At 38.6% G+C, this 14099-nt stretch overlaps 1 protein-coding gene across 4 annotated transcripts in view; it reads right to left on the bottom strand.

The window, feature by feature from the left end:
- LOC108242129 (C-myc promoter-binding protein) overlaps positions 1-14099 on the bottom strand; it is an 88985-nt gene that overhangs the window by 34146 nt on the left and 40740 nt on the right. For 3 of the 4 annotated variants that reach the window (XM_037979968.1, XM_017426769.3, XM_037979969.1), the window contains exons 7-14: positions 13278-13344; positions 12985-13043; positions 11414-11558; positions 11013-11188; positions 10334-10434; positions 9366-9581; positions 6242-6387; positions 5976-6014 (exon numbers count right to left, since the gene is read on the bottom strand). In XM_037979968.1, coding sequence (XP_037835896.1) covers positions 5976-6014; positions 6242-6387; positions 9366-9581; positions 10334-10434; positions 11013-11188; positions 11414-11558; positions 12985-13043; positions 13278-13344 — 949 coding nt within the window. The remainder of the gene's footprint in view (positions 1-5975; positions 6015-6241; positions 6388-9365; positions 9582-10333; positions 10435-11012; positions 11189-11413; positions 11559-12984; positions 13044-13277; positions 13345-14099) is intronic. The other variant, XM_037979970.1, reaches the window with a different exon arrangement.

Raw genomic sequence — 14099 nt, 5'->3', positions numbered from 1 at the left:
TTTCCTGCTGCAAAAAAATGATCTCAGTTATTGAGGGCGGTGGATGTCTGGAAGTCGTGAAAAATGTTATTGAGGACATAAAAGTTAATTAGGAACAGTTGCTATTTATGATTACTGATAAAACCACAGACATTTACAAAGTTGGTTTGTGTATCAAATGACTCAATCAGCTGAACTCCATAGGAAGTGCTGGTTGGTATTAGGGTAGCATTAATTATTTATTTATGATGTAACTACAGCCTGAAGAAAAAGGTTCATTCTGACCTGACTGAATCTTGATTCTTGTGGACGTCTAATCAGTTATTCAGATTGTTTACGTAGGTTCTTAAGGCTTGTGAAGAAAAACATAATTCATTGCTGAAATGAGATGTGTTTGATTATTAAACTTTTGAAATATGAGAAATCCTAATAATTTTTTGTGTGCAAAAATTCAACATGAGAAATTACGCCTCTACATAGGCATGTTATGCTGCCCGTCATGAGAAGGGGGGTCTTGACCTCCCAGATATTCGAAACTACCAATTCTGTTCATCTGCTTGTCGTTGCTGACTGTGTGATCGATAAGTCCACCTCGCTCTGAATCGACAAAGAAAGTTTTATGTCTGACTGTACATTGAAATCTTTACTTTTTAAAATGAATAAATAAATAAGCAAAGACCCTTAAATCTGTCTGTATCAATCCAATTATGTTAGCCACGGCTAAAGCATGGCAGACCATCAGAAAACCAGAGGGCAGGTCACAAATTACTTTTATTTTCTGTCCAATATGTGATAACCCTGATTTCTTACCTGGAACAATGGGTAATAACTTTTAAAATTTTGCTGATAAAGGAATATCAAAATTACAGGATCTACTGGAAGGCTCTACCCTGATGTCATTTAATCAACTAATTTAAAAATACAATGTTTCAAATAAGGACTTTTTAAAAGCACTTACATGTTAGGGATTTTATCAGGAGTGACACAGCACTTTTGGTTAATTAGGACAGCGGTTCCCAACCCTGGTCCTCGAGGAACACTATCCTGCACATTTTCATTGTTTCTCTGCTTTTCAGCAGGTCCTTTCTGTCTGCAGAAGCCTGTTAATCACTCCCTCATTCAAATCAGGTGTGTCAAAGCAGGGAAACAACTAAAACATGCAGGATAGTGTTCCTCGAGGACCAAGGTTGGGAATCACTGAATTAGGACATATCAAGCTATGACTTTTTTTAGCAAATCGTTTACCTCTGATAGTAATTTCTACAATGTTCTTAAATGTTTTAATGCAGGGAAAACCACTTATTTGAAGGAATTGTGGGAAAAGGAACTATGTTAATTTAAATAATAATTCCCTTTATCTGTTACTTGGAAAAACTGATACTATTATCAGTGATAAATATAAAAGAAAGCTCTACAGCAGGGGTGTCAAAGTCAAATGGGCGGAGGGCCAAATAAAAAATTTAGCTACAAGCCGAGGGCCGGACTGATCGAATGTTCATTGACATTACTTTAAATGACGCATATAGTCTAGTGAACCTAATTGAACCTACTGAAAACCTAACAAATATATTCCAAAATGATCAGATAAATAAAGCAATATTTTCTTATGGCTCTGTCAGTAATCTTTAATTTTCAACAGACACAAAAGACAAATTTCCTTTATATAAAAATCCCCATAACATGAACATTAAATGAAAGAAACCTGTATTATTCAAGGCACCATCAGTAGCCTATATTTTCTATTTTAGCAAAAGTGGGCTAAATTTACTTCAAAGAAAAAAATAATAGCAATTTTCTATCATCCACTCAACTGAAATATTTTTAAAATATAATTGGATTGAAATACAATAAAATAAAGTGCAAAAATCTATTAATCAAAAACAACACTTTCCTCAAGGAGAAGTAACATGCAGTGAAAACAAATATTAAACTTTAACTTTTAAACTTGAACTGAGTAAAAACTCTAAATATGTGATTGCACAGTAATGTTCACTTGTTTGAGGTTGAGGGTGATACTTGGTGGTGTCCCATCTTTTCCACAAGTTCATCAATGTTCGGGGTAAGGCTCTGAGCTGAGGAAATCCTCAGAATTGAGTGAAGGTGTTCAGCAGTAAGTCGACTTCTGTGTGATGTTTTGTTCAGGTTCATCAAAGAAAACAGTTGTTCACACAGGTATGTGCTGCCAAACATAGACAACGTTTGAGCAGCCTGGATGCGCAGCTGGGGCATTGTGTCGGGGAGGAAACGGGCAAACTCCGCAGCACCCACTGCCGCATATTTTGCCCTCAGTGCATCATTGCATTGGAGGTCAATCAACTCCATTTGGAGGTTTGGTGGTGAGCTTTCCACGTCAACAGCAAATGGATTACCGAGCAGTTCAAACCTGTTTTTTTGTGCTTCAAAGTCAGCAAATCGGCGTCGAAAGTCAGCGGAAAGCATACCTATTTTATCAGCAAACTGTGCGCTCGGGAACGCACTGGTAGAGAGCTTCTCTTTCATGGTCTGGCAGCTGGGAAAGTGGCTCAAATTTTCTTTCCGCATCTGCGTCTCCCACAGAGTCAGTTTGGTTTTAAATGCCTTCACTGTACTGTACATATCAGAGATGACACGATCCCGACCCTGCAGCTGCAAGTTCATTGCATTCAGATGACTCGTAATGTCGCACAGAAAAGCCATTTCACACAGAAACATCTCGTCTCGGAGTTGTGTTGTGTCTTTCCCTTTGCTGTCCAAGAACAGACAAATCTCCTCACGAAGCTCGAAACATCTTTGGAGCACCTTTCCCTGGCTTAGCCATCGCACCTCTGTGTGATAAGGCAAATCACCATGCTCCGTTTCTAACTCCGTCAGAAATGCCTTGAACTGGCGGTGATTTAAACCTTTGGCTCTGATAAAGTTAACTGCGCGTGTGATGATGCTCATTACATGTTCCATTTTCAAGGCTTTACCGCACAACGCTTCCTGGTGTATGATACAATGATAAGCTGCCAGCTCACCTGTCGCGTTTTCCTCTTGCATCTTTTCCCGTATCTTCGCCACCAGTCCGCTCCTGTGTCCACACATCGCAGGTGCTCCGTCGGTTGTCAAACCCACGAGTTTTTCCCAAGGCAGCTCCATCTCATTTACACATCTTGACACCTCTTCATACAAATCATGCCCCGTAGTTGTGCCATGCATAGGACGTAAAGCCAAAAACTCCTCTGTCACGCTTAGGCTGGAGTCCACTCCGCGGATGAAAATTGACAACTGGGCAATGTCAGAAATGTCGGTGCTCTCATCCACAGCCAAGGAATATGCGATGAAATCTTTTCCCTTTTTCACAAGCTGCTCTTTTAGATTGATGGACAACTGGTCTACTCGCTCGGCAATGGTGTTTCTGCTCAGACTCACATTTAAAAAGAGTTGCCTTTTTTCTGGGCAAACTTCGTCACAAACTTTAATCATACAGTTTTTGATGAAATCCCCCTCCGTAAATGGCCGGGCTGATTTAGCGATCTCTTCTGCCAAAATAAAACTGGCCTTGACAGCAGCCTGGCCTTGTGATTTGGCTTTTTTGAACAGAGCCTGTCGAGATTTGAGGCCTCGTTTTAATTCCTCGGCCTTCTGTAGCCTTTGTTCCATGTCCATATTCTTGTTTTTGTCCGCGTGTTTCGTTTCATAATGTCGTCTCAGATTATACTCTTTCAGTACCGCCACACTTTCTCCACACAGAAGACACACAGGTTTTCCAGCTACCTCCGTGAACATATACTCCGACTCCCACCTTGTTTGAAACCCCCGGTTCTCAGTGTCCACCTTCCTTTTTGCCATTTTTGATGGGTATCTGAAAGTTAATTTTACAGTTATGCTGGCGACTGCTGTGCTAATAAACACTGAAATGAAGCAGCCTATTGCTCGGTGCGTCACCGTTGCATTGCGGGAAATGTAGTATTGGTGCGTGTAAAAGATCTGCGGGCTGCTGGCTTGCTGCGGTCTGCGGGCCGGTTCTAATAATAAATCAAGATCATCCCAGGGGCCGTAAAAAACCTTCTCGCGGGCCGGATGTGGCCCGCGGGCCTTGACTCTGACGTATGTGCTCTACAGAATGCTAACTTTCTGTGCTAGAAAATGGCTCCTCCTGAACTGGATAACTGAATAAATCCCCTCCAAGACATAATGGCAGAAGATTATACTTAACATGCCGGTTGCACAATAAAGATGATGTTTTTGTTAAAAAATGGGAACCCTTTTTGTAATATTAATTAATATCTCCACAATTCTTACAAGAGCTTTTGAATTATAGTACCATTAAGGTATACAGTTTCAAAATATAAAATGCTCATTCTAAGTGTTTTGTTTTTGTGTTTTTATGTACATGCAGTTAAGAATTGACTGACTCCTGAATGTGCTTATGAGCCAAACATAAAAAATATATCTTTTTATCTTTTTAAATCTATCTATCTATGAGAAATTATTCAAGTGTTTTAACAAACCATTATCTCTTCTGTCTTACAGGAGATCTGTGTTCAAGTGTGTGTAAAAGAATCTTTAACCAGAATAAGATAAAGCTTGTGTGCCACCCAAAGGTCTTTCAACCCCCCAGCAATCTGAATGTCCCAGTTGGTATTAAACTTTATTTGATAACATGCTGAAAACAAAGCCTTGGTAGGCGACTGTAAGTCCATTCATTGTAGTTTGTTTTTATGTCAGGTGCTGTTAAAGATGTATCATTTGAAGCATATTTTCTGTTAATATTGGTTAAGAAACATAATAGACTGGATTTTATTATAAACCACAACCCCCCAGTGGTTTTCATCTACTGATATATCCAACATTAGTTGTACTTTTGTCCATTCATGCAAATAACTTCCAAGTTTTTGATAGTCAATCAGTTCAGTGTGTTACAGTTCTTTTGGTTATATTGTACACCAGTCCACTAGGGGGCACTGTGATGTCCTTTTTACCTCGTGGGTGGGGGCGGTGGAGGTGATTCAGTTGTAGTTGTGCATGGCGGAATAAAGCTGCTAAAGCGAACAAAGTGGAGTAATTCTTTCTGACCAACACAGTGAGTAAGATTAATTGTTCTTCATCAAGTGATCCTTCTAGATTCAATTAGCTCTGCTGTTTCACCAAAACGCCTTCCCTCAAGGATCAATGCATTTTAATCTTATATTTCTGTGCTTGAGTTCTGCGTTTTCCAATAGAGGCAGTAATGTAACGCAGCCAAAGCTCACAAAACACAAATCTGAAGGTTTAATCGCCCGTAGAGCTCACTTAGAGAGAGAATGAGAAGACCTAAGCACCCCACTGCAGGTCGGAAACACAGAAAGGACAGGACGCTCCACATTCACCTCAGATATATCTCAATTACAGCCAGAAGATGAGAGCTGAGTCAGTCTCAGAGTTACAAATGTCACCTGCAAAAACCAGTGACCCACAGACATGACTGAAGGAGACCAGAAATGGTGTGAACTTTACATCAGATTTAACCTTTATGCCCAAACACAGGTCAAACTACTCAAAATGCAGCCAATGGAGCAAAGGAGATCCATCTACAGCATCCCTAAGGCTTGTCACAGAAACATTTAGGATCAGAAATCACTGAAGCTCTAAAATCCCTTACTCACCAAACTCATGAAAAATAGAGGGCAAGGATCTCGGCAGAAAACTGTACGCTTAGGTTTTATGTGAAATGGTGTTTTCACGATCCCAGGACAAACTGCTGTGGCAGCAAATCCAACACATGCAGTGAATGTCCCAATGAACATTAAAAATTCAGAAAACCAAGAAAGCTGAGACAGCTTTAAATAGAGGTGGAGTAAAATCAAATGACAGGATCAGGAAGAGGTGTAAAAAAAACAAACAAACAAACCTAGAACAGTTTCAAAAGTTGTCTGAAAAAAAAAACAAGTCTTGAAGACTACCTGTCAGATGCATTTTCACTCAAACTGATTTGGTCATTTGCACATCTGGAAGCAAAATGGATTCAGAAGAGGTGATAATGATAACAGACTTACCTTGCCTCCTTTCTCTGCACTCCGTTCTGAATTATAAAGCTGTTTGCAAAAGGAGGCAGGAGAAAAAAAAGAGAAAGAAAAGCACAAAAATTGAGAAGCAGAAATTTAAAAAAAAAAGAGTTGCAAGTTTGGCTAAATGAGCAACATTTAGGAAATCTAAGAGAAAACCAGGAATTAAAGAATAACAGAAGGATTAATCCTCCAGTTTTTTTTTAAGAAACTTAAATTTTCAAAATCTAGAAATCTTTAAATACATAAAAGCTCACTTTGTCCACACAGTCGTCAAAGAAGGCCAGGCTGGTGTCTTTGTCGCTCACAAACGAGCACTCCTCGATGAAGCGGATGAACATCTGCGTCTTGGTCATTGAAGAGTAAAACTTCTGGTGGGAGCGGTCCCGGCTCTTCAAGAAGCCTGAAAACAGGAAATATTTACATGGAGAGGCTTTGAAAATCATAGTAATATTCCTCTGCTGAGAGTTTAGATTTTCTTAGAATAATTTGCGAAACCAATTAAAAAAGTTTTAAACACAGTAGAGCTGATTTTACTGTATGTGCTGAGACTGGGGGGCAGAAACAAGAACAAATAGTAGACTTTCCAAAGGTTTGTGATTTTTGTGGTTAAAGTCTCCATCATTCCACATAGATAGTGTACCTTCCATTTGTCTTGGTTTGGATAACACAGTGTCATTAGGGTAATGGCCACTTTGGGATGAGCACGAACATTGTAAAAAGCTTTCTTGGTCGAGCTCTACTGACTGTCAGAAAGCAGGAAGGATGGTCAGAGACTCCCTGGTCAGAGGTGAACGTTAAATACTTCCTGCAGCTGATAAATATTTTAATCAGGACGATGGCCGCTCGTACCTCGGACCATCATTTATCCTCACCAAACCTCCTGCAAGTGGAGCGGCAAAAATGCTCAGTAGGTGTTAGCTTTATTCACTGCTGCATTAAGGTTTTGTACAAAACATCAAAGCCATGAGAAGTTAGAACTAATAAGACAAAAAAAGTTTTAATTCACATTCAGAATTAAAACTACATCTGTCTTTTAGCTATGATAAGACATTCTTATCATACCAAGTGAATTTTCCATACTTTTTCAAAGTTTTTATGACTGTAAGAACCGCGGTGAATGTCAATGCACCTTGATTCAAAAGAAACGTAGGTATTAATTTATGAACGCTAACAAGAACTTATCAAAAGATTAACAAGTGTCACACATTCACATTTCCAGCACAGACGAGACAGAATACTGTGACTGCAATAAAAATATTACCAAGAGAACACAAACAAAATGTTTTAGACCGTCAGGAAGAGCTGTTGCACCGTATAGGTACTTTATAGATGTAAGAAACTTTTGCACTCTGTAAAAAAAAAAAAAACAATAATCTGTAACATACTGCTTACAAACATCCTGATATATGTGGAGAACAGTACAGTATGCAAGAAATGAGAAATAATGGGGTATACAACAAACAATTATCCTTTAGGCCCAAATGTTTCATTTAAAATGAACAAATTAAGCAGGTAATCAGATCTCCAGAGGTAACACAATCTTGCCACAAGACTTTGGCATCAACTTTTACAGTCCATGATGACGACTTCTGATCAAAAGAGTATACGCCCCCAAAATGTTAACTGGGTTAAAGTTTAAGTGAAATCAACAAGGATACTCAAGCTAATGTAACAGATGGTGGAACGTCTCACGACTACTTTGGTTTAATCTGAACCACATCAGTAAAATACCTAAGATGAGTCATACAAAAGTAAAAATGGGAGCAGTTCTCCACTTTTTAAAAGACACAAAATTGCAAGAATTTAAACATGTATAATCTAAGGTCACAAAATGAATAAAAGCTTTAAAAAAAACATCTAGAAGATTCTTTCCATTAAGTGAAAAAAGGACAATTTGACTTGTTAGTACAATCTTCAAAAGCCAACATATAATCTGAGGAACCTTAGTTCACAAGCCATGCAGAATCCGTACATCTGTGGCACAAATACAGCTGAATATTTTACAGATTTTAGGGGAAAATATGTTGGCATCCAGAGGACACGTTTTCTCTGAGGTCGTGTTTATTTCAGATAGATGATGCAAAACTACATTCTTCATGTCTTAATAATACAGCTCCAAAACAAAATAGTTTGGGGTCTGTCTGCAGCACAGGCCTGTCACACAGAAAATATTAAACTCAAAATATTACAAAAAAGGCCTGAGCGGTTAAAGTCATAAAACCTGACCTTAAAGTCTTTCCTGAGTGATTGGACTGCAGAAGAACAGCACTAAATACTGGTGTGAACAACACTGATTAGAACTGAAAATATTTTCGCTCAAATCACTTTTGGAAATGGTCTGGACCTATTTTGTCTACATACGTCTGGTAGTCTGAACACAATCCGTCCTGATCCTTACTGTAGGACCTCCTACTGAACTGATGGGACCCCACACAAGCAGCAGAGCTGTTAGGTGGACATGTCCGGATAAGACAAAAAAATTAAAAACTGCCCCGCTACCAGCGGATTAAAATATTTCCACAGAATTCCCTGGGAATATTCTGAAGACAAAGTTTTTTTTGGTTGTTTAGTTTTGGCTAAAAGTTTAAATAAACTGTTTATCAGAGTCCTTGTCAATAAAAAGGACCATTATGCGGGAATTTTCAAGATTTCAAGATGAGGTACAGAGAGTCTCTTTAGTTTGTTTGTTCTGATTCTTTAGAGCTGACTGGAATCCCTGTGGTCACTGTAAGCTATAATGTGCTGAGTCATTATTGCAGTATTATTTTGCATATTTACCAGAATAAACACATTGCTAATGTTACAATGTGTAGAACAGCTGACAACAATCAGCACACTGGATTTTTACAGGTTAAACTCTTCAGTCTTTGCTCTGACACTGAGCTCTGTAAATTAGATAATTACTGTAAATATGTCAGGTTTAAATGCTTTCAATCAAAGCCGTCCACTTGCAGTCGAATCACCAAAAATAGATCCACAGTGCCATGTCTGAATAGGACTATAGTACTGTTAAAAATGTGATAGTGCACATGCAACGGACTCTGCTTTTTAAAAAAATGTACAGCTAGCAAAAATTATAAAAACAAATCCTAAAAATTCTCAGTTTCAAAATTTGATATGCTGTTTTTGTACTTTCTTTTTTAGGCTTTCCTCAAGGCTGAAAACTTTGGCCAGCAACCAGAGAGAAACTGTCTCATTAAACTGAAAGGGACTTGTTATGTTTCCTGTGTGAGGACTTTGAAGAGGCTGCTGGGGAAAAGGAGAGCAGAGTTAATACATGCAGGCTGTTTCCTTTGTGACTCTGATCTCTGACTTTTAAATAATACTCTACATGCTGCGCTGGTTTCAAAGAGTTTGGCTCCAAAATAATCCTGATACCTTGCAAGTCGAAGAGCGAGCTAGCGTCTGTGGCTTTCTCTGAAGGTGCTTGGGTGATGGGCCGCAGGAAGGAGCGGTAACCCTTTAAAATAGCTGCCATAAAGCGCAGAAAGGCTTCCTGGATCTCCAGCTCCAGCGTGTGGAGACTCTTTCCACAGCTCAGCTCTTGTGAATTACTCATGCTCAGCTCCAGCAAGCCATCAGGCCGGCACTGACCTGAACACAAAAACACTGTATGTTAGCACCTCGAGCTTTATTTCAATGTCGAAGCTGGTAACTGAGGCCGCAGCCGAATTCCTACAAAGTCAAATGCCAGTGAGGTGCTTCAGTTTAAGGCATTACGATGTCAAATGGTGATTAACAAAAAAAAAAAAAACAGTTTTAATTACATTTAAAAACCCTCAAGTTTTCATCCTCTTTTCCAGAAGTCAAAAGGACGTAAAACTCTCAATTAAAACTTCTGGAATCCATATGGATATCAGCACTTCTGGCAGCAACTTGGGAGATTTTCAACTTCACTGAATCAGAAAATTCATTTATTCAATTACTACAGATGAGTAAGCAGCTGCTTTTAATAGCCTCTCAGCGAGGATCTGTCTGGAATAGCAAAGAAAACTGACAACAACAGTGGGCGCCACCGAAAGGGCAGCGGATGATTAAGACATTCTGCCTGAAAAGGATTATTTTTCACTTTAGTTTTGTTGAATGAGAAAAAGTTGTAAAAACATACAGGCACTGAATGATGCATAACATATTCTCTATTAGCCATAAATATATCATGTAAATAACCTGACATTACGCAGAGGCCTAAAATAAGACGGTGATTATGTCATAGATTAAATCTTTCCTGTTTACCCCTGACAGCTTCTCTTTATGCACAGAGACATACAAATTAAAAAAAATATTTACTGAAACTGTACTCTAAACGTGACGCCTTGTAACAGTTCATAAATCAGGTCAGTACTCACCGTCAACCAGCTGCTGGTGGAGATTACTCAGCACATTCATTAGGTTCTTACAGGCTTTCTTTGGCAGGATCTTCCACGTGAGGGCTCGTTTATCTTCATTGCTGGAAAAGCAGAGGCACTTATTGAGGTTGTAGCTAAAATCAACATGACCATCAGCGTTCAGACCACCCTAATGCTGTGACCTTACCTGACACACCAGAAAATTGAAATTTTCTTGACTTTGAAATGAGTCTGACTAAAAAAATAACCTCTTCCGCTGGATCGGTTTCTAAACTCAGACCTGACGACCTAGAAGCTTTTCAAGTAAGAAAAAAAATCCAGCAAAAGAAAATATATTGGAGCTCTATGTTCGCTGTGTGTGACGAGCTGTATTAAAGTCACTGCTGCATACAAAAACATATTCATCACTAGAGACCAAGAATGGAGGAAGTTAGAAAAAAACCTCTATTTTTTTAAATAATAAATAATAAATTACATACATGAATAGATCTTTTGTGATGTGCATATGTATGTGCACAAGTGAGCAGAAAGGGGAGAAGTAGTTTTTTTTATTGAAGATGCAAAACAAACAGCAGCAAAGCATATGTATGTTTGAATTAATCAAAGACTGAGATGGTAGAGTTTTAAAAATACTCAGTAGCTGCAGCCTTAATATAAAAGGTTTTAGGACAGTGCTTACTGGAAGATGGTGTTTGTGTCCAGGTCCACACAGCTCACATCCGGCGGAGGGTCGTAAAGATCAAAGTATCGAGAGTCCAGCCCCACAATGAATGGACAGGGGGCGCTCAACACATCGGCCAAAGCCAGGGGGCACAGGGGGATATAAGGACACGGCCAGTGGAAAGGGAAGATCATCTGAGGAAGAGGAGAAAAATGAAAACTATTTCAATGATGACAACTTGTTAGTGAAATAAAGCTACCTTAAAAATGAAAGAAAGATAAGGTTAGATTTACATTGCATCAACAATCAACATCATTCGCTTGAATAAACAACAGATCTGACGGGTTACATTTGCCCTAAATAAAATGTCAAAATGGAGACACTCCTGGGTGGAGCTGAGAGTGAATGCAGGAACTCACAGACACTAAAGCCTCAGCTACGCTGGTCAGCACTGCTGGACGTAACGAGTGGATCAGGATCTTATGTTCGGTGACGGCAAACACGAGTAACGTCACAGAGTTTTCTGGGCCGAGGTTCTGGAGCAGTGTGGAAAATCTCCCACCGCTAAAAAAAACAAAAACAAAACAAAACCCAGAATGCAGATTTACTGATAAAATCTCTACTGCAGACATGCACAACCCTTTAATCTTCTCTTATCTTCGAACATGTTCTTGTATCTTCCCCAGCTGAATGCAAAAAACCTTTTGATTACAAAAAAAACAGTTTGTATGAACTATATTTACACTAAGTTTTCTCATGTCAACAAACTTCACTAATAAATGCTTCATTACTCCAACAGACTGCTAACTGTGCAAATGGCAGCAGTGATTTGCCCACTGAAATAATAACCTTTTATCAAATGTTACTTCTAATTTCAAAAAATTATACTGTTGGCTTTTCTGCTGCGCTCTTCTTCAGGAGTTGCCACAGAAAGCTATCTTGCAGGAAAGATTTGGCAATTTTTAAAGGCTGGGTGCAATCTGGGTAATCTCAGGATTACAAGACCGCAACACTGACCACAAAGCTACCTCAGCCCATTCATGAAGTTATACCGTAAATGTCAAAATTCTTCACACCCAGCAGCTATTTGTCACTTGACTGAGGCAAAATGATGCTTATCATGCAGAGAAAGACTTGTTTCAGTTTTAAATAACATTAAGTAGTTAAAAGGAAGTCAAGACAAAATTAAAACTTGAGGGTACCATTTTACTGCTATTGATTTGTGTTATAAATGTTCAATAAAATCGTGCAGATTTTAATGAAACTTTCAGAAAATAATCACTGGATGTACATCTACAACTGATTACTGTAGTCAACTCAATTCAAGATGGCCACCACAGCTAGCTGCACTTAGAAAACGCAAGAAACTGCTCAAATTTAGTCAGTTTTATAGATATTTAGCTAAGGTTTTGTGTAGTAGCAGCTGAGCATGAGATCCGGACATTATTTTCAAGGTTTTATCAAACTGGCTACAACTCTGTCATTTCTCAACATAAGATGATCTAGCATTCCTCAAAGGAATGCTAGATCCTTAAGGGAATGCTAGGCTTTTAACCTAAAATCTGTTTTTTCTTAAAATTTGGTGAGAAATATATCAGAAGTGTGAAGTGCTCTGCAAAGGACAGTGAGTGAAAGTTCATAAAATCAGAACTAAAAAGCTAAAAATCAAGAGTACACTTTGACTTTTGCTAAAAGGTTGGCATCTAAAAGGGTAGAGGGTCAATCTGTTATTGTTCGTTTTTCTCAGCTAACTTATTAATAGAAAATACTGCATCACATATAAATCAAATGATGTAAAACTTAAGGAAATGAAGCTTTAGCATGTAGACATCGGACTGTTTTTCCTGCAGGTTAAACAGTTGTTACTTCTCTTTGCTTCAAAACAATAGTTTGCCAAGAGACAGCCAAACATTTGCATACAAGTCCATCTTTTCAGCCTGAGAAGAAGATTAAAGTTTGACAATAAAACGTTCATGGCAGCTGCTCTTACCTGAGCGGTAAAGGAGAACTCACTGGTTGGCTCAACATCAGACTGTCATGTGGTGAAAGCTGAACAAAAAAAAAGCTGGAAAGTCAGATTAAACCAACCAAGCAAAAAAATACAACACCTGCACAGAACTATTTAAACATTCATCCATAAAGGAGGATCTAACTACTGCACCCTCCAGGCACTTTTATTTCACTCTATTTTCTGCACAGTGGTGATCATCCGAGTTTACCGTGCATCTTGTGCAACAAAAATCACGAGCAGCATTTCAGCCGCGCAATAAAGAAACAGCTTACCTGCACTAAGATGCGAGGCCTCTGGGAGGAAGGAAAGGGAACTTTGTGCATAAAGTGAGAGATGTGCCTGGGAAAAAGAAGTAACATCAGGAGGGTTGTGAGGCCAGAAATAACAGCAGTGGGAGGCAGAGAAATGTGTCGTGAGCCTTGTGTAGCAGTGAAACATGAAAAGAATGTTACATATTACCTGAGTGGCATTGTTTCAAGAAAAATTATGGCACTTTTTTTGTCTGTTTAGAAAAAAAAAAGTGTCTGATTCAAGTGAAAAGACTCATGACTGATAGAGATTTCCACAAATGCACCATATTGGGTGCACCTTCTTGTCTTTATAGAAGCTGGTTTTCGAACTGCAGTTTTGAGATATTTTTGCAATTAAACATAAAAAACAAGATTTAACCTGTTTTAACTTGACTTCACCTACAGTTTATTCCAGAGTGGTTATCTACAAGGACATATTAAGGCCACACAAAAACAACAACTGGAAGAAAATTTCAGAGTTTTGAGGTTAAAGTCAAAATAATGTCAAGAATAAAATCAGAATGTGTAGAAAAGTTTGAATAAAATTTGAGGACTAAGCCAGATGAAGTGGACCCCTTTGAATCGGGGAAGTATTCACAGGGCTTCATTTTTTCCAAATCTTGTTATGTTACAGCCTTAATCCAAAACAGATTAAATTCATTTTTTCCCCCACAAAATACAAAAAAGACAAACAATACCCCATAATGACATTGTGAAAAAGGTTTTATGAGATTTTTGCTAATTTGTTAAAAATAAAAAAAACTGATTAACATAGGGAATCACAACCTTTGCTCAATACTATGT

The sequence above is a fragment of the Kryptolebias marmoratus genome, linkage group LG15 (genome assembly GCF_001649575.2).
Source record: "Kryptolebias marmoratus isolate JLee-2015 linkage group LG15, ASM164957v2, whole genome shotgun sequence".
In the NCBI taxonomy this organism is placed as follows: Eukaryota; Metazoa; Chordata; class Actinopteri; order Cyprinodontiformes; family Rivulidae; genus Kryptolebias; species Kryptolebias marmoratus.
Note: the sequence above shows the minus strand (reverse complement) of the source record. Positions and strands in the feature narration are given on the sequence as shown.